The 20,349-nt window shown below is 33.3% G+C and overlaps 2 protein-coding genes and 1 long non-coding RNA gene across 3 annotated transcripts; 1 reads left to right on the top strand and 2 right to left on the bottom strand.

Moving 5' to 3' along the window:
- Window positions 1–616: 616 nt before the first annotated feature.
- Window positions 617–2,167, bottom strand: LOC111801327 (FCS-Like Zinc finger 2). The gene is made up of 2 exons (XM_023685282.2): window positions 1,729–2,167; window positions 617–1,125 (listed from the first exon to the last, which is right to left on the bottom strand). Exons 1-2 carry the CDS (start codon window positions 2,037–2,039, stop codon window positions 930–932), a joined length of 507 nt encoding a protein of 168 aa, XP_023541050.1. The 5' UTR covers window positions 2,040–2,167; the 3' UTR covers window positions 617–929.
- A 9,458-nt stretch (window positions 2,168–11,625) lies between these two features.
- LOC111802707 (BOI-related E3 ubiquitin-protein ligase 1) lies at window positions 11,626–13,196 on the bottom strand. The gene is made up of 4 exons (XM_023687173.2): window positions 13,062–13,196; window positions 12,864–12,952; window positions 12,385–12,734; window positions 11,626–12,284 (listed from the first exon to the last, which is right to left on the bottom strand). Exons 1-4 carry the CDS (start codon window positions 13,106–13,108, stop codon window positions 11,775–11,777), a joined length of 996 nt encoding a protein of 331 aa, XP_023542941.2. The 5' UTR covers window positions 13,109–13,196; the 3' UTR covers window positions 11,626–11,774.
- LOC111802708 (uncharacterized) lies at window positions 12,123–16,525 on the top strand. Its single transcript, XR_002816286.2, has 2 exons — window positions 12,123–12,264; window positions 12,541–16,525. It is a non-coding gene; the product is annotated as an uncharacterized LOC111802708 (long non-coding RNA).
- The last annotated feature ends 3,824 nt before the right edge of the window (window positions 16,526–20,349 follow it).

The following is a 20,349-nucleotide window of genomic DNA, read 5'->3' as shown; positions in this document are numbered from 1 at the left end:
ATTGTTTTTTTAAAAAGAAAAATGAAACCAACTCATCAAAATGGGCAGAGCACAAGTTCCTCTTTATTTTATTTTAATACTTCGTTTGTTATCTTTCCAATAAAATTATTATTATTTATTATTATAATAACATGAGTGGTTTTTTTCAAAATAATTAACTAGCAAAACAAATAATTTGAGTGCTTTTTTCAAAATAATTAAATAGAGAACAACAAATAATTCGAGTCCTTTTTTTTTTTTTTTTTTTGAAAATAATTAAATAGAGAATAATAAATAATTTGAATCCTTTTTTTTTTTTTTCCAAAATAAGTAAATAGAGAATAACAAATAATTTGAATCTTTTTTTTTTTTTCAAAATAATTAAATATCGAATATCAAATAATTTTTAATACTTTTTCCAAAATAAATAAATAGGGAATAGCAAATAATTTTATTCTTCTTTTTTCAAAATAATTAAATAAAGAATAATTTTTTTATAAAAAAAAAAAGATTAAATGAATATGAACATAGTAAATAAAAGAAGAACCCAGTTAATTATAGTAATAATAATAATTTTTTAAAAAAAAAAAAGATTAAATGAATATGAACAGAGTAAATGAAAGAAGAACCCAGTTAATTATAGTAATAATAACCCAAATCATATTTTTCTCATTACTCATTTCACCACCCCTTGAAGCTTATAATATACAAAAACAAAAAACAACAAAAAAAAAGGTGAGAAAATCCCAGGAAAAAAAAATGAACACGAAGACTTCCTCACCACCATAAACACAACTTCATTCACAGTTGCATAATTTTCTCCCCCCAAAACCAAAAAAGAAAAAATATAACAAAAACCAACTCTCAGATCTTCCCGGTTCTTCAGATTTTCACCGATTTTCCGGGAATGTTTCCATATAATGTATATGTTGTGATTATTATTCCTTCATCTACGCCGCCAACACCGTGCCGGCGCGGAAACGGCAGTCGTGCCCGGTGGTGGACTTTCCCGGAGAAGTGGATTTTCTCTGATCTTTTTTTCTCATGGCTTTGATGGATGATGATAGATTCAACTTCTTCTCTTTCGCTTCGTCCATGTCGATTTGCTTTTCTCTACACTCTTCGCTGCAAAATGGAGTGTCTCCTCTGCAGAACATAATCGTAATCATCTCGTTAGAAATAGAATTAACCGTGGATTCGGTATCTATATCTCTTCTTTTGTTCTTCGTAATTAAAGATCTACTTCTCAAAATCTCAAGGAAAAAGGCGTTTTCAGATCTTGAGATTTCATGTTCGTCAAGAAGCCTCTCGATCCTATATTTCTATTAAAAAAACTGCTCTCTAGTAACAATCGAATTCCTCTCTTGATTATCAGAGATTTAAACGGATTCCTCCTCGCTACCGAGAATTTCAACACAAAATGTCGAACTACTCTCTAATAATCGAATTCCTCCCTTGATTATCAGAGATTTAAACGAATTCATCCTCGCTGCCGAGAATTTCAACACAAAATGTCGAACTACTCTCAAATAATCGAATTCCTCTGTTGATTGTCAGCGATTTAAACGGATTCCTCCTCGCTACCGAGAATTTCAACACATAATATCCGAATAAACCACAAATCTTAACCAATTACCAGACGCTTACTTAAATCAAAAGCAAATTCCACAATTCAGATCTAAAAAACAACTCTAATATATACAACTATTTTTAAAGTGAAAAAAGAAAAGATAGAGAGGAAAAACTAACCTGTACATGAAAATGTCTTTGTTATCAGAGAGCGGTTTCTTGCAGAGAAAACAAGCTTCCAAGAAATGGTGATGATGATGTTCAAATCTGGCATCATAAAACCTCGCTGAAACTCTCGAGGAGGAAACCGAGAGGTTTCTCGTGCCTCGCCGGTGAGTACCGCCATGGCAAATCCTTGGGCGGTGGAAGAAAGGCTGAGGATAGTGGCTGTTCTGGTTTCCAGAAATTCCAGCTTCCACATCCACCAAGGAGACCAACCCGTCGTCCTCATCGATGAAATACGGCCTTCTTGCAGCTACAGAAGAATCCATAGTTTTCTCAAATCTTAGAGAGAGAGAGAGAGAAAAGAAGAAGAAAAAGAGGAGAGTTGGAATTGCCGATGAGTTGCGGAGTTTTATAAAGGGAAAAAGTGGAGTGATGAAGCTGAGAGAAAAATTTGGCCCACAACCAACGGCAGGTTTCAGAGTGAATCCATTGGAACAAAATACCTGAACTCAAAAAAAAAAACCCTTCTCTCTTCACCCCTAATGTTGTTTCTATTTACGGTTGTGCCATTTCAAAAGGTTATCAAATTTATAAATAAGACAGAGAATTGGGTGTGTTTTGTAATTTTGGGGAAGATTAAGGGCTAAATAGTAAGGGTAACTAATTCTCCGGAAGGCAGGCACCCACACGTCCCTACCAAACGGGAAAGACTCCCTTGAGCTCCAAGTCGTGACGTCAAATATTGTTAGAAGAAAAAGGCAATGCTCACGCTCCCACGGGAGCGTGGATCGCCACATTTTTCTTTTCTGCTTTTTTTTTTTCTTTTTTTTTTTAATTCCAAAAAACTCGATTTATATCCATTTTTTATAATTATAAATACATATTGGAATTTCACTTTTAATAAAAAAAAATTAATTTTCTTTTCAATGTATTAATAAATGAACTCCTTTAAATACTCAATAAATGTGGAATTTATTTTTCTTTCAACACAAGTGACACGTATTCAAAGATAATTAATTAAATTATTATTTAATTAATTTAAATTCTTTCTTCTAAAATATCTTTAAATTTTAATTTTAAAAAAAAAATTAATTATATAGACGTGACAATTGAGGTGTAAAAAAGTAAAAGTTCGTATGTCATTATCTACGCACATAAATTTTACCGCTAAAATCATTATATAATTACCTATCACATGGTAAATAATGTTCATTTCATTAAGATTAATTTCTATATTATTTTAATAAAATTAAGTTTTAGGATAAAAATTAAATATTTACTTTGAAAATGGAGCGCGTGTAACACACGCGCTAAAGAACGGAGGTAAAAATTTCATCACAATCTCCCAACAGTACTGGTCGGATACCTCCCTCCGACCCACGGTTTTCTAACCTCATTCTCCCAAGTGAAGCTGACGTCACAAAACCTCTCATTTATATATTATTTTCTTAAAAAAAAAAAAATCGTAAGATTCTTTTGTCGTTTTCGTAATTACTTCACGGCCCAGCCCACTTTCCGAAGTCATGGAACGTGGGACCCACCTGAACGGCCCTTTTGGAGCGTATTAATAATTATTATTTAATTTACTTTAATCACGAGGGAGCTCGTTTTCCAAGGTTATTGTCCCCTCTCTGCCCATGAATCAACGGGCAGAAATGACCAGTGCCATCTGAATTTTGTTTACACGTGTGGGACTTTTTGGCCCCACCGTGGCGCTTTCTTGAAGCTAAATACTTCCACGTGCCACGAGTTAACGCCGAGTAAAAACACCGCTCTATTACTCGGAAACTAATTCGGGACGCCAGATCCTGATTCGCCGTAGTTTCTTGTTTTTATTTGCGGTCGAGTCTTTTTAGGTTTTTTTATTTTATTTTTACCTTTTGAGGATTTGTTTATTTTATTGTACATTTCTAAAAATACTTTCTAAATTTTTAATTTTATTAAATAAATCTTGAAAAAAATTATTTTTTTTAAATAATTAATTTTATTTTTATTAATTAGTTAAAATGTTATTTAATATCTATTTTTATTTAATTTGTTTTAAAATTAGGGGTCTTTGGATACAATTATTGATATTATATAGTTTTATTTAGTATATTTTTAAATATTTTTTTATTTATAAAAAAAATTAAAAATTTTATACTAACGTCTAAATTATAAAAAATATATATAATATAATAAATGAAAAATTATGTACAAGTATATTTCCGTATCCATATAAAAAATGTTTTATTCCCCTCTCGAATCGATGTGGGATCTCACAATCCACCCCTTTCAAAGCCCAACATCCTCAGTCGCATTCGTTCCTCTCTCTAATCGATGTAAAATCTCATAATCCACTCACTTCCAGGACCCAACGTTCTCGTTGGCACACCTCCAGGTGTCCACCCCTTAGTACACCGCTCAGTGTCTGACTCTGATATCATTTGTAATGACCCAAGTCCACCACTAACCGATATTATCCTCTTTAACTTCTCTCGTGCTTTTTAAAACGTGTCTAGTAAAAAGTTTTCACACTCTTATTAAGAATGTTTCATTCGCCTCCCCAACGGATATGAGACCTCACTTACGGACTAAAACCCATGTCCCATAGTCCCATGAGGTCTAGAGTACTCGCCTAAACCAAGGCAAGAAATCCGCTCGATATCTATCCCATTCTAGCTAGATTTCACTTTCATGACTTTCGTTTTTGCTTTTCGTAAAATGAGAAGTGAGTTCGGGAAATATCAACTTTTGTGGCGCATGCTCCTTCCTCCCATCCTTCCTTTACTCCTTTTCCACTTTATTTTTCTTTTACTTTTTCTTATTCCTTCCTTTTAATCATTCACCTTATAATATATAGTTTAATGCATCTCGTAAAAGTTTTCTAACGTGAGGGTCACCACAAATCAAGAGGTTCGACTGCTCTCAAGAAAGAGCTGGTTTCACTCGATGGGATGGTGCTCGACTTGATCGAGCATATCCCCTTAGTCTAGTCCTCACCTCGATTCCTTCATGGGCTAAGCCAACTTTAGAGGTGTACACGAGTTAGGTTAGGTTGGATTAAGTTGGATAAATTTGTGTACTAACTCGATAATTAGTTGGATTGATGACCCGACTCAACCAATTTCAGGTTGGGTTGGGTTGGGTTGGGTTGGGTTGGGTTGGGTTGATGACCCCAACCATCCAAATAGAGTTCATAACTCAACTCAACCCTTTATTTTCTAGTTGGATTGACATTATTTACAAACATCAAATATTTTTAATTTTCATAATAATCTTAAAAGTAAAATTGGGTTATAAACCTATTTTGGGTTGGTCGTGTTGACTCGGCCAAAAAAATGTCGACCCACGAGCTGACCCAAAATTTTCAATTTCCAAAAAATTCAACCAACCTAAACGGGAAAAAGCTAACTCAACCCAACTACTTTGGGTTATAGGTAGACGAAGAACCGCCCACGGATTCACAATTTAATTCACAATTCCACTTTTTATTTTTATTTTTTATTTTTTATTTTTTATTTTTTATTTTTTGACATTTTTGGCCATTTCTTTTCCTAAACCCTTTGGAATATTTTTTCCCTTTATTTCTGGTTTTTGGTTCCCACCGTTTGTCCCTTTATATTCCCTCAACACAAATGTAAAATAATAAACATTATTTCCATATTTTAATCTGCCTTCTTAATTAATTACATTTATTTTATTTTTTATTTATTTTATTTTTTATTTTTTCCAACTTCCCTATCACTCGATAATTTAAAATTACATAAATCATAATCATATTATGTAATTAATTAAATTAGGTCTGTGTTATAAATAATGCTAATTGGTGCATGGAAAAATATTCACCCATTTTCCATGAAAATTTGAGTCTTATAAATTAAATATTTTAATTTTTTTTTTTTTTTTATCTAAAACGTTTTGAATAGTGACATGCACGTAAGGTGAAAGTCTTTACAACCGAAATTCATCGAGGAGTCAACCTCGAAACTCATTCCGAAGAACACTTGCCCCTCCCCCCCCCCCCCCCCCTCTTACTGCGGCAGCTGGCACGGGGTTAACCGAGACTTCTTCCTCAAGTCCTATCATGATCGCACACTCGACGAAATAACTTTACAAGCGGCATTGCCCGTCTTCACTCACACGATATTGCTGGATCGGGCTTTCGCCCATTGTCCAAGATTCCCCACTGTTGCCCCCCGTGAGAGTTTGAACCGTGTCTCAATCCCAATGTGGTTGATCATCCAAAAGAACGAGCTAAACATTCTCGAGAGAACTCCATTTTAAGTACCTTTTCGTGATCAAGAAATTTACAATGTGCCATTAAAATCCAATTTATAAAATCAAAATAATTATATTTGGAATGAAAAGAATGAAATAAAAAATCAAACATTAAAAGCTATAAAGTAATATTTAAAACCACATTAATGTGGGGCGGACATAGCTCGTGATACATCAAAGTGCAGAGAACTTGACCAATTTAAGACACGTGGCCAACACATACATTCCCACGTCTGTTTCCCTGTGAACCAGCATGTCCCCTAAATTAAAGGCCACTATTCCCTTAAATTATTTTTAAATAATAAGAGATAATAAAAATATTACAATATGGGGAACTGCTTGTCCTTAAGCAAGGGAGGCGTCAGAGCCAAAGTGCCCTAAAAAGAATAATTACATTAATTTTAAAAAAGAAGCCGAATAAATTCTCTCCAATAATATATTTATTTATAAAATAAAAAACTGCTCTATTTAGTATTTTATTATTCGAATCCCGAAAATTAATGCCACGACCGTCAAATTCTGCTCGACACGTGTTTGGACTTTTGAGACACGTGTGCGGGTCTCAATTGGCACCCTGCACCACAACAGTATAAAGCAAGTATACTAAGTTCCGAATCTGACCTTGGTCTTTTTTTTTTTTTTAATTTAAATTAAAAAAACATTAATATATATATATATTTTTTTAAAAATTTCGACGTTCAAATTCTAATTTTTTTTAAATACTAATTGTTCTAAATTCCAATTTTTGTTAATGTTGTATGAGATTTTTAGTTTTATAATAAATAGTTTCTATATTTTGAACGGTAAGGGTATTTTTGTAAAAATAATGAATAGGGGTATTTTTGTAATTTCATTTCATTTTTTTTTTTTTTTTATCTCTTTCGTTAAATACCGAACTTGTTGACCCTTCTTTAAGAAGGGCGACTGGTGGACGGTAAAGTTGAAATTCCCGTTATGGGCGGTGACTTTTGGTTTTTCCTTCTTTGTTTTTTTACCTTAAAGAATAGTAAATTTGGTAAATTTGTCAAAAGTGCTTGGTCATTGATTTGACTGTTTATGGTAATTATTATTTAAAAAAGAAATGAGGAATTCAAAAAGTTAAATAATAATTAAATTTCACTATTTCAATCCACCTAATAATCAAAGAAAACCCCAATTCTTAATTATTAAATTTTAAAAAAGTAAAGGAATAAAGAAAAAAAAATATTAATTTTATCACTCGTCAATATCACTTTTATTAAAGGCGATAAATAGATCCTTTAAAGAGGATACTCTGCTGTTACGATTCTCGTCTTAGTTTATAATATTTTTATGATCGTTTTCCACTAGTTGATTCATAATTGAGAAAACTTGTGTACAACGATGAGTCGAGTAGTCACTTTAACATTTTATTGGCTTATGGTCCTTAATTTTAGCACTATGTCTATCACTCCTTAAGTTAATGAACTTTCGTTGTCAAATGTGGGGTGCGGTGGGCCCGCTAAATTGATTTCCTTGAGTAATATTCGTGTTTTTTGACATGACTAGTTGAGCTTCATCCATAATCAAACCGTAAGCTAACTAGATAGTTTATAAGGATCGATAATAATAGTGGATTTTGACATGACCGGTCGAGCTATGCCCATAATTGGAAGATCAACTAGCTAATAGAGGTACTCGTGGGTTGAGTTAGACCAAATTGAGACATTTTTTTAGACTCAACTCAATTGTTTGAGTCGTTATAACTAACTCAATCCAACCCAACCCAATCCTAAAATTTTTGGATTGGATTGGATTAGATAGGGTTGTTAAGTCATTTATTCTAAATTTACTTTTAATAGAAGTAAAATGTTAGTTCGTAGAACATCTATTTATTCATTTTTAAACATTTAATTAAGATTCACCTCTCGATTTCAATATACATTTTTTAAAATTACTTTTCAAATATTTAAAAGTGATTGAAATAATAATAATTATTATAAATTAAATATTATATATTAAAATTAACGGTAAAGATCTTGTAGAGGAGAACAAAACATTTTTTTTTTTGTAAAGGTGTGAAAACCTTTCACGAGCCCGTTTTAAAAACTTGAGAGGAAGCCCGAAAATAAAAGCCTAAAAAAGATAATATCTACCGGCGGTGGGCTTGATTCGTTACATTAACAATAAATTCAGGTCGATTCGGTTCAACCCATTTAGTTTTAAGAGAATTCATAAACTAACCTAATCTAAATTTTTTATTTGTTTCAAGGGTTGGGTCGAGTTGATCGAATTTTTCGAGTCATTAAGTTTCTCGAACGCTTTTACTAGCCAAATAATTTATAAGGATCGATTACGATAACTCAGGTCGTTGCATATCCATACAAAAAATAAAAATAAAAATAAAAAAAGGTCCAATATAATGGGATAGGGTTTATTGATGTTAATGTGGAATGTGGAGAATCCAAGTCCATTATACGTTTAGATTCGATTCCTTTGTGACAAAATCATGTCCTAACTAGGCACCACTAGCTATAGAGAGTAGCTAAGCTTGAAATTATTAATTTATTGATTAGGTGGACAACTAGGCTTCTTATTAACGTAATCCACATTAAACCTCAATTATAGCTTCTCATTACTTTCATTTAATATTATTTAATTCAACGTTCTCGAGGTGGCACCACCTTAACACGTTCATTATATTATATGCTTGCATTAATGTTGGAGACTGTTCCAGAATGTACTGTTGACCTATGCATATTGACAAGTTTTGTGAGATCCCATATCGATTAGAGAGAGAAACGAAGCATTCTTTACAAGGGTGTATAAAAACCTCTCCTTAGCAGACACGTTTTTAAAATTTTGAGGGAAAGTCGAGAAGGAAAAGCACAAAGAGGAAGATATCTGCTAGCGGTGGGTGGGTTTGAGCTGTTACGACCTTATTTACGAGGGTTAATAGAATTTGAGTTTTGTTGAGGACGTGATCATTTTTGAGGATGTAGATCTCATTTCACATATCTCGTTATGTTACACCATCGTTGGGATGGTTTCTTTTGGCACTAGGGCAAAAAATGGCATTTGTTCAATTAAAAGTGGGTATGAACTAACACCGTCTACTTCTCACGAAGCATCGTTTTCCTTTAGTCAAGTGATGAACATGACGTGGAAAGATCTCTAGAGCTTGGCAATTAGGAGTATTATATGACAAGTAACCCGAACAACCTAGACTACCCAACTCAAACCATAAAAACTCGATTGAGTTAGATTTTTTTACTGAGTTAGATTTTTTACCATTTGGTTGCAAGTTGACATTTTTTAACTCAAAAATAGGGTTACAATCCAACCCAACCATAATTTTAAAAAGATTAAGAATATTTACTTTGTAATAGAGACGGTGATATTTATAATCCAGTAAATGTTTGATATTTGAATTTTGTGAAATTTTAGTTATTAATGTAACAGGTATCGTGGATAAGTATGATTTTTAAAATAATAAATAAAAAAACAACTCGACAACCTAATCCAACCCGAAAATAAATGATTAGGTTAGGTTGGGTTGGGTTATCAACTCTGTTCGGGTTATTCAAATTGTTTATTGGTCAAAATATTAAACATTTACAGTCACAACGTATCACTAGCACCAGTTTACAAACATCAAACATTCTTAATATTCATAATAATCTTAAGAGAATGATAACGTTAAAGTGGGCTGTAACCCTATTTTCAGATCGATAAAGTTGACCCAAAAAAAAAAAAAGTCAACTCACAAACTTACCCGAATTTTTTATTTTGAAAAAACACAACCCAACCTAAATCGAAAAAAAAAAAAAAAAAAAACCTCACCGAACCTAACTTCCATAATTTGAGTTAAATAGTTCGAATGGGTCGAATTTGGGAACCATCTTTTGAAGATAATCTTTCCACTAAATGCTCTCTAAAAGCTAGTAAGCACATGAATATGAATATAATAACAATATCATACAACTGGGCTGCGCTAGACAGCTACGAAACAGCACCAAATTTTGCACAATATTATGATTTTAATATCTACGCATTAGCTATGATTATAAAAATATATATTTTCATTCATTACATCACATGCTCTCTTCCTTTATTTATTTAATTCCAAACTATAAATTTCCATTTTAATTTACCACTTATACCAAAATTTAATCATTTAATTATAAATTAATAAATTTAAATAAAATAACAATAGCTAACTCGAGCATAATTCAATTTACATGTAAAAAAAATTATGTTTTTTTTTTTATTTATCGAAGTGTTAAATGGAAAGATATTTGAAAAACACGGTTAACTCAACTCAGCCTCTACGATTTGAGTTGGATTATGAATTTGTTTGGATTGAGTTGGTTTATGAGTTCTCGTCCAATATATAATTGAGTTGCAAATTTTAATTAAAAGGTTTTAAAATAAGTAAATAGATGTTTTTGAAATTAATATTTTATATTTATTAAAAAAAAATGGAATAATATAGTTTTAATAGGTTTTATATGTATTGAGTTTTGATTGTATTCTGGACCTACCTTTTTGGGCCAATTTCCTATTTTAGGCCCATTATTTCCACAATGGGCTTGGGCTAGTTTAGACTCATTGCCCAATTACTTTAATGAATAAAATAAATCCTCCAATTTATTAGTTAATTTAATTAGGGACGCCTTAATTTGTAATTATGTTATTAATTTAAAATTAATATTACAATTTGTGATAAAAAAAAAGCTCTTAGTTTTTATTAAAAATTTGATAGCTATTTAAAAAAAAAATTAAAAAAAAAACTCCTCTTTTTACATTCCCTCTTTTAATTTTGTTCATTTATTTTGTTAAATAACAAAAAAAAAAAAAAAAAACTTTCAAAAATTACGATAATACCCTTCACGTATTTAAAATTAATATATGGACGAAAACTATTTATCTATATTATTATGATTATATTATTAGATGAATTAGAGTAAAGGAGTATTGAAATGTTAAAAGTATTAATGCAGCTTTCAAAAGTTTATGAACGTTTCTTTTAAGTCATTATAATTTTTTTTTAAATAGTGATGAATCTTAAAAGATTGCAAAATCAAAAAGGCATAAAAAATATTTAAATATTAGATTGAATATAAAGTATTATTAATTAATTTAAAGTGATTGTATATTATTATTTCTAATATCATATATTATTTAATAAATATTATTGTATACAGTACTTTATATATATATATAATACAATCCAAGTTTATCGAAAACCACACTCACTAAACTTTGGAAGTAAAATAAATTTACCATTGGAGTCAAATTTCAATACTCCATGGAGTGGGACGAGGATAGGTAAGTATTCCCGTCCCTATCCTTGTTACTTATTTCATTTCCCATTCTTGAGAATTTTTTCATTTATTATTGTAGGGATTGGGTAGAGATTCCCCATTTATTTAACATAAAAGATGTTCCCTACTCTCTCTTCCATTCTCCGTTCATTCTCCCTTATATCTCTCCATCTCTATTATAATAGAAATTTGAAAAGAAAAAGAAAAAGAAAAAGAAAAACGTGGCCTAAAAAATTAATAAAATTGGCGTCTCTATTATTCAAACAATTAATAAATAAATAAATGAAATTCTATATTTAAAAAAAAAAAGGGAAAAGAAAAAGAAATAGTCTGGTTTGGTCTATCAGAATATTTCTAACAATAATAAAAAAAAAAAGTAAATGTAAATTCTTTTATTACTTCTTTTAAAATTTTATCGGAAAAAAAAAAGCAAAAAAAAAAAAAAAATCCGGTAACTGAACTTTCCGGGTCGGTTCCTGGGCCTGGAGAAACTTAATTGGGCCGTGGGTTTGGGCCTTAAGAGAGATAGACCTCTACGCTGGAACTTCGCTTGGAAGGGCATAACGGGCAAGTCTGAGCCACTTGGTCGCAGTCTGTACAGAGGCAGAGATGACGGCAGGGCAAAAGCAACACCGACGCCAACCGCTTTCTACACGCTTTGCAACTCGGTCCCAAAATCCTCACTCGCTCCGGGTCGATATGAGCCGACTCGGCGTCGTCGGTTTGTCCTTCGGCGCCTGCCGTGCCGCCGTCTCCTCCGTCGCATCCGCCAGACATCGCCTGTTGCAGTTGTGCTTGGAGAGCTACAGCGGTGGCTTCCTGTGCCCTAGCCTTCGCTTGCCAGACCTGCGCCTCGACACTAAGCTGGGCGGCGCGTGCTTCCAACTCGGCGTTTCGGCGCGTGGCCTTCTCAACTTCCGCCTCTCTCTCTCTTAACCTTCTCGCTACCGATTCCTCTGCTGCATCCAGAAGTGCACGGTAGTGTCTCTGTCTTTTATCTGCCAAGGTGAGCCGTAGTTGCTCTTCCTGTTTTGAAACGAAACCGGAGTTCATTGAGAAAAAAAAAAGAAAAAATCAAGACGGAAGATGAAACTCGTTTCCTGTGTTAGGGAGAGTGAATTAGCACCTGTGCTTGAAGGAATTGATCTATTTCGTCTTGTTGCCGTTTGAAATTTGAGGCGAAATCGTCTGTTAATAGCGATATGAAAGTCGATGATGATTGAGGAACGAGATTGTGGTTATGATTAGGTTGTTGTTGTTGTTGTTGTTGTTGCTGTTGCAGCGGTTGATTCTGTTGATGATTACCGGAGGACAAGCGGAGACCGGTGGAGACGACATTGTTTTGGTGATTGTGAAGCTTGGCGAGATCAACAAGAAGAGGAGGACGAGGCTGCTGTATCGCAGAGAGATCGATTGGAGTCGCGAAGGTTGCTGTGGAAGTCGCCATTTCTCTTCCTCTCTTCCGAGAATTGTTTCCTGCTTTCATCACAAACCGGACTGATGAATCGAATCCTCAAAGGTACGTCGTCTTCACAACTCAATTGATAGAAATACTTCTACCGTTTATAAACAGAATAGATCAAACACAATGCACAAAAATCCCACCTATATTGTTGTTGAACACCATATGAGTCTGGTCAAGAAAACCTCCTGGTTGTATCTGCAATGAATAATCATGCGCTTCTTGACCATTTCTAAAACAAACCAAAATCCAAAATCCAAAATCCAAAATCCAAAACCATTAGGAATCAACAGTAAGTAGAGAAATAGAGATTAGAGGCAAAAGAGAACGGGTATGCATACCTGTTTAAGAGCAAAACATTTGAAGGATATTGAGCTTGAACAGCCATGGAGAAAGGAATTGTTTGAAGAAATTGGGCGTGTTTATGGAGATTGGGAATGAAGGTTGATGATAGATAGCAATAATAATAACAATAATGAAAGGTAGCATAAGAGGAGAAGCATGAAAGACAAGGAAGATGCTCTAAGTGTTTAGACTAGACGAACTGTTGAATAGGAGAGAGAAAGATAATCCTCTTCACCATTCTTGCCTTCCTCACCATCTTTTTCACCTACTTTCTCTTCCTGGTTTGGTTTTATGATGCTTTTCTTTACCCGTAAAACAACAAAATTTGTTTTTATTTTGAATGGTAATTACAAATCTCTTCCTTTTTCTCCCTCCTCTGGTTACGTGTGATATATATAGGGATGGGGAAATAAAGGAAGGTAAAGATAGAGAGAGAGAGAGAGAGATGCGATTGAAAGGAATCAGTCCAACAGAGACACGCCCTGTTGCCCTTATTATTCTTCTCTTCTCGTGGGGTTGGAATTGGTATTGCTATTACCTTTTCTCCAGAGATTACTATCTTTCATCATCTTTGAAAAAATCCTTTTATTTTATGTTTTTTTTTTAAACTTTCCCATCTGTCCAAACTGATTTTCATGTTTATTTTTCTCCCTATTTTTCCTCCCCAAAATAGATTGATTAACAAGTAATGAAAGAAGAAGGGAAAAAAAAAAAAAAAAAAAAAAAAACAGTGGTTGTGGGCGTGCACTAGTGTGCTTCTTTTCCCATCTCCACGTCTTGTGTTGGTTGTTTGTCACCCTCATCGTCCGACCCCGCTAGACTCGATTCGGTTTTAAAGTGAAGGTTCTAGCTCGATTCAAGACTAAGTTTAGCAAGTTTGATGCACTATTTAGGTTTGAATTGGATAGACTCGACCTTGGATAGCCAAGCGCATGTCCGATCTTTAAACTTGAATCATTTGATCCTAGTTTGGGTCGAGTCTAGGTTAGCTCATTGATTTAACCTATTCAATATTAATTATTTATTTAAATATATTTATCCTTACGTATTGATTTTACAAAATATCATTTAGTTTTTACTTTTTTTTAACTCTTTTAAAGATTTTATATTAACTAAATACTATAACATCTATATTACAAAACTATATATACGCATACATATTTTGGGTTGGCTCAATGATAAATATCTTGGACTAGCTCGATGGACCGACTCAAATACGATGTAAACGAGTTGACACATGGATTAGCATGATCTTTAAAATGACGATCTATATCTAATCCAATGAATTGGGTTGGTTGGGCTGGGCTACGTATCTAGTCTAATAAATAAATGAATTGGGTCGGGTCGGGCTGGTCAAACTTTGATTTTGGGCTGAGTTTGGACCGAGTATGAGCTGAACTTGAGTCGACCTTAGGCTATAGGCTCGTTGGTGAGGCTGAGTTAGTTTACAAATAGGCCATAGTCTTTCTCGAGTGGGACAAGAGAAACTATGCAAACCACTAAAAGAGTTTTGAAGTGAAAAGAGTTTTTTTTTTAACCCTTTCCTTATGGTTAAATTATATTTGTAGTTAACTTATTTCATTTTAATTTATATGCTTACCATCACTCTTGTTTCTAGAATATTACGAATGTTCATGCAATTTTTATGGACCCAATGGATAGGGTGTTCAAAAAGTTTATGAGCACCTTCATGAACGTGTTTATCGATGATATTTTAATCCATTCCAAGTTAGATAAGGAACACAAAGAGCGCATGGATAGAGTGTTGACTACTCTTAAGGCGAATATTTTATATGCTAAATTTTCAAAATATGAGTTTTGGCTTCAACAAGAGTGATCATGGGATGTGGTATTAGAGAGCGAATTATTAGTAGAGCCTTCAAAAGTAGAGGTGACGATCAAATGGCCTCGTTGACCACTGTCTTTGAGGTGCCTAGTTTCTTAGGGTTGGTAGGTTACTATTATCGGTTTGTTCAAGATTTTTCCAAGATAGCTATACCTTGTACCTAGTTGACTAGAAAATGGAACTCATTTGTCTAGAGTGGAGCTTGCAAGAACTTTTAGGCACTCAAGAAAAGGTTGCAGTATCTGACGGAGCTAGAGGTTTTGTTGTTTACCGTGCTTCGTCGGAGGAGTTAGGTTGTGTGTTGATGCCATGACAAGGTCGTCATCTATGCTTCTTAATAGTTGAAAGACTATGAATGCAATTACGCGACACATGATCTAGAATTAACAAGGATGATCTTTGCCTTGATGCAACATGACAAGGTTGTCATAAACTACAAGAGTCTGAAATACTTCTTCACCTATAAAATTTTGAGCATGAAGTAACATAGATGGTTGAAATTGGTAAATGATTATGACGATAAGATATTATACCATTCGGGTGGAGCTAATGTGGTTGCAAATGCTCTTATTAGAAGGACAACTCATTGATCTGCTTTGATCACCAACTAAGCTCCACAATTCAAATATAAAACGTGCAGAAATAGTAGTTGTAGTGGAAGTTACCTTGTAGTTAGTCCAGTTATCGATGTGGGATCTCACGATAAAAAGTATTTAAGTCGGTCAAACTGCTATGTGACCATCTCAACAGAACAGAGTCTGCCAAGAACGATTCTCTATACTACAAGATCGAAGCTCATGGAGCCATTAATCACGCTCTAACCGCAGGGCATTTGTTCATCCATCGGACTTTGGTTCTTGTCTCCTTAGAACTCAAAGACACAGTTGTGCAACCTATAGAACATATCCCGCATTGGTTGGAGAGGGGAACAAAGCATTTTTCATAAATGTGTGGAAATCTCTCCTTAGCAGATACGTTTTAAAATCATGAGGCTGACGGTAATATGTAACAGGCTAAAGCGGACAATATTTGCTAGTGGTGGGCTTTTGTTAAAAATGGTATTAGAGCTATACACGAAGTGGTGTGCCAGCGAGGATGCTGGCATACAAGGGGAGTGGATTGTGAGCTTCCACATTAGTTGGACAGGGGAGCGAATCATTCCTTATAAGGGTGTGGAAACCTCTCACTAATAGACACGTTCTTAAAATTATGAGGCTGACGACGATATGTAACGGGCCAAAGCGGTGGGCTTGGGTTGTTACCCGCTTTGGCCCATTACAGTGTCCCTCACGGTTCTCCTTCCTCATTTTTTTGCCCCTCTCACAATCTCTCTCTCTCTCTCTCTCTCGAGTGCGGGTTTCTCGTGATCTTTCTTCTTCTCTTGCAACATTCACACTTTCTCAACATGCACTATGTTCGATGATCGGTTGATTCGAACTTAGATCGAGCCTAGACTGGACTTGGGTCGAATTTAGGATTTGGGCACGTTGATGAGGTTGAGTTTGTAAATGCCTCGTACCCTTTTCTCTCTTGTGGGATAATGGCTTGCCAAACTATTCCAACCACAACCATTCTTGTTTTAATTTGATTGGTACTTTTTGTGTAAAAAGCGAATTCTTTTTAAGTGTTTAATATCACTTTTGTTTATAGAATATTATATAAAAAAAGTGGAGGGAGAAATTTGAACTTATAACCTCAAAACTTGACTTGAAATTATGTTTTTTTATTATTATTATTAAACTCGAGCTATTGTCAATCTAAGCAATAGTTTATTTTCTATCGGCATGTGTTATTGAAAGAGGTTAGAGGTCAGATGTTCAAATCTCTCGTGTCAAATTTTGAATGAAAGCATGAATAGGGTCCACATTTGAAATAATGACTAAAGTAAAATCAAACTTTTTTCTTTATTTCAAATTTAGAGAATCTTGTTGATTGAGGGTGTGCTTTAAAAATCTACCTTTGTTTTAAAACTTTCCATTTTCCCCATTGTGAAATTGACCATACAATAAACACACACTATTTTATGGCCTTTTTAAGTGTTTAATTTATCCTTTTGAGGGGCAAAAGTCAAAAAAGACCTCTTAAGTGTTCGATTTCGAATTTTGTCGACAAATGTGACTCCCACAAACTCAATAGGTTGCTAAAAAAAATTTGAGGTATAAAATCCCGTCAAATACATAATTAAATTGGTTTGTCAAATCATGATAAATGAAAAAAATTGGCACCTTAAATTTTGATTTGAAATAAAAAAAAAAATATGTGATTTATTTTTTGAGTTCCACAATTACAAGGTATTGAATTGAACCGTCGATCTTTGAGATGATAATTAGTGTCGTATCTACTGAACTATACTTGAATGAACGTAGATTGAGAGAGCAGATCCACCGACAAAAAAAAGAAAGCATAAATAAACGCAGATTGAGAGAGTAGATCCACCGACAAAAAAAAAAAAAAAACATAAATGAACGCAGAACACGAGCAAATGCACCAAGAAGAAAAGCATAGAAATAGAAATTAGTGGTTTAAACCTAAGTTTGATAGAGAAACAAACGAGAAAAGAAAAGGGCACAAAAAGAATGGCGAAAAACAAGTGCTTGAAATTGGGCATAAAAAAAAAAAAAATTGTGTTTGGTTAGGCCCCACAAGAAAGGTCTCTCTTTTAAGATACCCTTTCCTTTTCACTCTATTCTCTACTAGTTGTATTGCTTAGGTATCACACCCTAAATTAATCCCATATTCTCTCATTACTATTCCCCTAAATCAAAATATTCCGTCCTCGAATTTCGTTGTTTTCGTCCATGTATATTAATCATCTGAATTTTTTTAGTAATTTTTTTATCGAGTTCATAAGGGATTGAAAGATTTGAATCTATAAATCGATATATATTTTAAAAAATTGACATTATTGATGAAATATAATTATAAAAATAATTGAATAAAATAAAGAAGTTATGGGAAACCCCATCTTAAATAGTGATGCTTTTATGTATTTTAATGCTATATTACAATGGGTGGGTCATAACTGCAAATATAATAAATATGAAGGACCAGTATACTAAAATTGGTGAGGTCTTACATTGTTTGGAGACGAGACAAAACATTAATTATAAAGGTGTGGAAATCTCTCCTTAGTAGACACGTTTTCAAATTGTGAAGCTGACAACGATACGTAACGAGTCGAAGCGGACAATATTTGCTAGTGGTGTGTTTGGATTGTTAGAAATGACATCAGAGTCAGACACCAAACAGTATGCCAGCGAGGACATTAGGCTCCCAAGGGAGGATGAATTGTGAGGTCCGGTTGGAGAGGGGAACAGAACCTTACTTAAGGGTGTGGAAACTTCTCCTTAGTAGACGCATTTTAAAACTGTGAAGCTGACACGATACGTAACAAGTCAAAATGGACAATATTTGTTAGCGGTGGGTTTGGGCTGATACAAAATCAGTCCTTTAACTTTCATGAAAATAACAATTTAGTCCCTAAACCGATTTTAAATAGTCTTAATTTTTTTAACAATCTAGTCCTCAAACTTGATATCTAATAATTTAGTTTCTCAACTTTAAATTTTATATTATTATTATTATTATTATTATTATTATTATTATTATTATTATTATTATTATTATTATTGTGTAGATCAATAAAATGAAGTTAAGGACGGTTTATAAGCTATAAAGTGTAAATTGCTAAGTTAGGATGAATTTTTGTAGGATAGGATTACATTTTTGTCGTGTTGATATGATCTGATATTTCGTCTTGTTAAGAATGATGCTCGGATACCATGTTAAGAATGAGAAGCATAAGTAGGATTGAAATCCGAGAAACATGAGTGAGATTGAAAGTCCGAGAAACATAAGTGGGATCAAAAGTCCTGAGAAAATATTATACTAACCAAATCCGAAAGATAAAGATAAAATATATCAAATATAAAGTCTTAACGGGTTATGGCTATATAAAATATATTTCAATACGTCTAATTCGAATTACCTAACTCTAAAATTTGGTTCAGTTTGCGAGATTATTTTTTTGTTAGGTTAATCTGACAAACTCGAAACCTATCCTTCCTTTAAAAAGAGGAAGAATTTTTAACATTTGTAATCAATATTAGTGATGTTATGTGAATTGTAAATATCTGATATTTGAACTTTATGAAAATTTAGTTATTAACGTAATATATGTATTGTGGATGAGGAGGATTTTGTTTTAAAAATAACTTAAAAGTCAACTCAACAACCCAACCTTATCCAATCTCAAATAGAGGAATAAATAATGAGATGTGATCATGCAACGAACGGGAATGAAGATGGGTCCTTACACCACTACTAAGGTGTTTATATATATATATATATAGATATAGATATAGATATATGCCAAGCCATTTTCTTAACTTATCGAGCTATGCATGTGTACAATATGCATGTGCACGTATATATCTATATAGAAAAAAGTTGAGTTTTATGTTCCGTTGATCCGTCAATTTTGTGGGTCATGTGTATAGATGGCTTGCTCGTAGGGTTATAACAAGTGTCGCACAATCGTCGGTCCATTGTCAAGAAAAGCGCAATTAAGACATTTTGTTTAGAGCAATTGACCTCCTAGAAATTTTCCCAAGAAGCATGTGAGTTAAAACAAAACATGTTGAAAAGCTTCGTGCTCGTATGTGGGAATAGTATTCACTCTTAAAAATGTAAAGTAATATAATTTAAAGCAAAAAGTAAATAACGGTGTGTCGAGGTACCTCGCTTTTCTTTCTATTCAAATCAAATTCTTTTTCGGTACCGTTTTCTCATTATATAATGAATTTAAGTATTTGTATATGTCGTCACATCTCGTTCTCTAGTTTTTTTTCGAAAGAATCCATAATCAATTATGTAATTTATAAACATATATTCTTTTGAAAGAGATATCCGATGCAACTATCAATGATCAAAATGATTAGGAACAATTTAAAAAAAGGCCGAAAAAACAAGTATATCTTTAGGTTCTCTCGAGCGCCAGAAAAAAAGTCTTCTATAAGGTTGTCATCTTTTCCTTTTTCTATTCGAGGTCGACTGTTGAGCCTATAATCTGACTCAACCGCACCACCCGAGGTGTGAGTTTCGTAATACAAGTAGAGTGCTCGTGTTTTTTATTTAATTTAATATTCTTTATATTTCATTTTCAACGATGACACTAAAACACCATGGATGGAAAATATTCCACATGTTCCCTTTAAAGTTAAAGAATATTAGAAAAAGATATAAATAAATTATAATAATTAAATTGGTTGGTTTTGATAAGGGGGGCATGGGATTGTGATGTGCTTCGACTTCTCCAACCTTTAACTTCGAAATGGAAGATTCTGTTTTGTATAAGGAGTACAATGTGGCATTTTTCGATGTGGGACATTAAAGTTTTATTCCTTTTATCATCTTTAATTTATAATTTTTTATGTTCG

The sequence above is a fragment of the Cucurbita pepo genome, chromosome 15 (assembly GCF_057944985.1).
Source record: "Cucurbita pepo subsp. pepo isolate OVF chromosome 15, ASM5794498v1, whole genome shotgun sequence".
Taxonomy (NCBI): domain Eukaryota; kingdom Viridiplantae; phylum Streptophyta; class Magnoliopsida; order Cucurbitales; family Cucurbitaceae; genus Cucurbita; species Cucurbita pepo.
Note: the sequence above shows the minus strand (reverse complement) of the source record. Positions and strands in the feature narration are given on the sequence as shown.

Excerpts from the sequence above, each read along its gene's own strand:
- LOC111801327 (XM_023685282.2), bottom strand. The coding sequence starts at position 2,039 with ATGGATTCTTCTGTAGCTGCAAGAAGGCCGTATTTCATCGATGAGGAC. Across the intron at positions 1,126-1,728 it reads AAAGACATTTTCATGTACAG|AGGAGACACTCCATTTTGCA; the intron begins GTTAGTTTTTCC and ends TATGTTCTGCAG.
- LOC111802707 (XM_023687173.2), bottom strand. The coding sequence starts at position 13,108 with ATGGCTGTTCAAGCTCAATATCCTTCAAATGTTTTGCTCTTAAACAG. Across the intron at positions 12,953-13,061 it reads AATGTTTTGCTCTTAAACAG|AAATGGTCAAGAAGCGCATG; the intron begins GTATGCATACCC and ends GGTTTGTTTTAG. Across the intron at positions 12,285-12,384 it reads ATCAATTCCTTCAAGCACAG|GAAGAGCAACTACGGCTCAC; the intron begins GTGCTAATTCAC and ends GTTTCAAAACAG.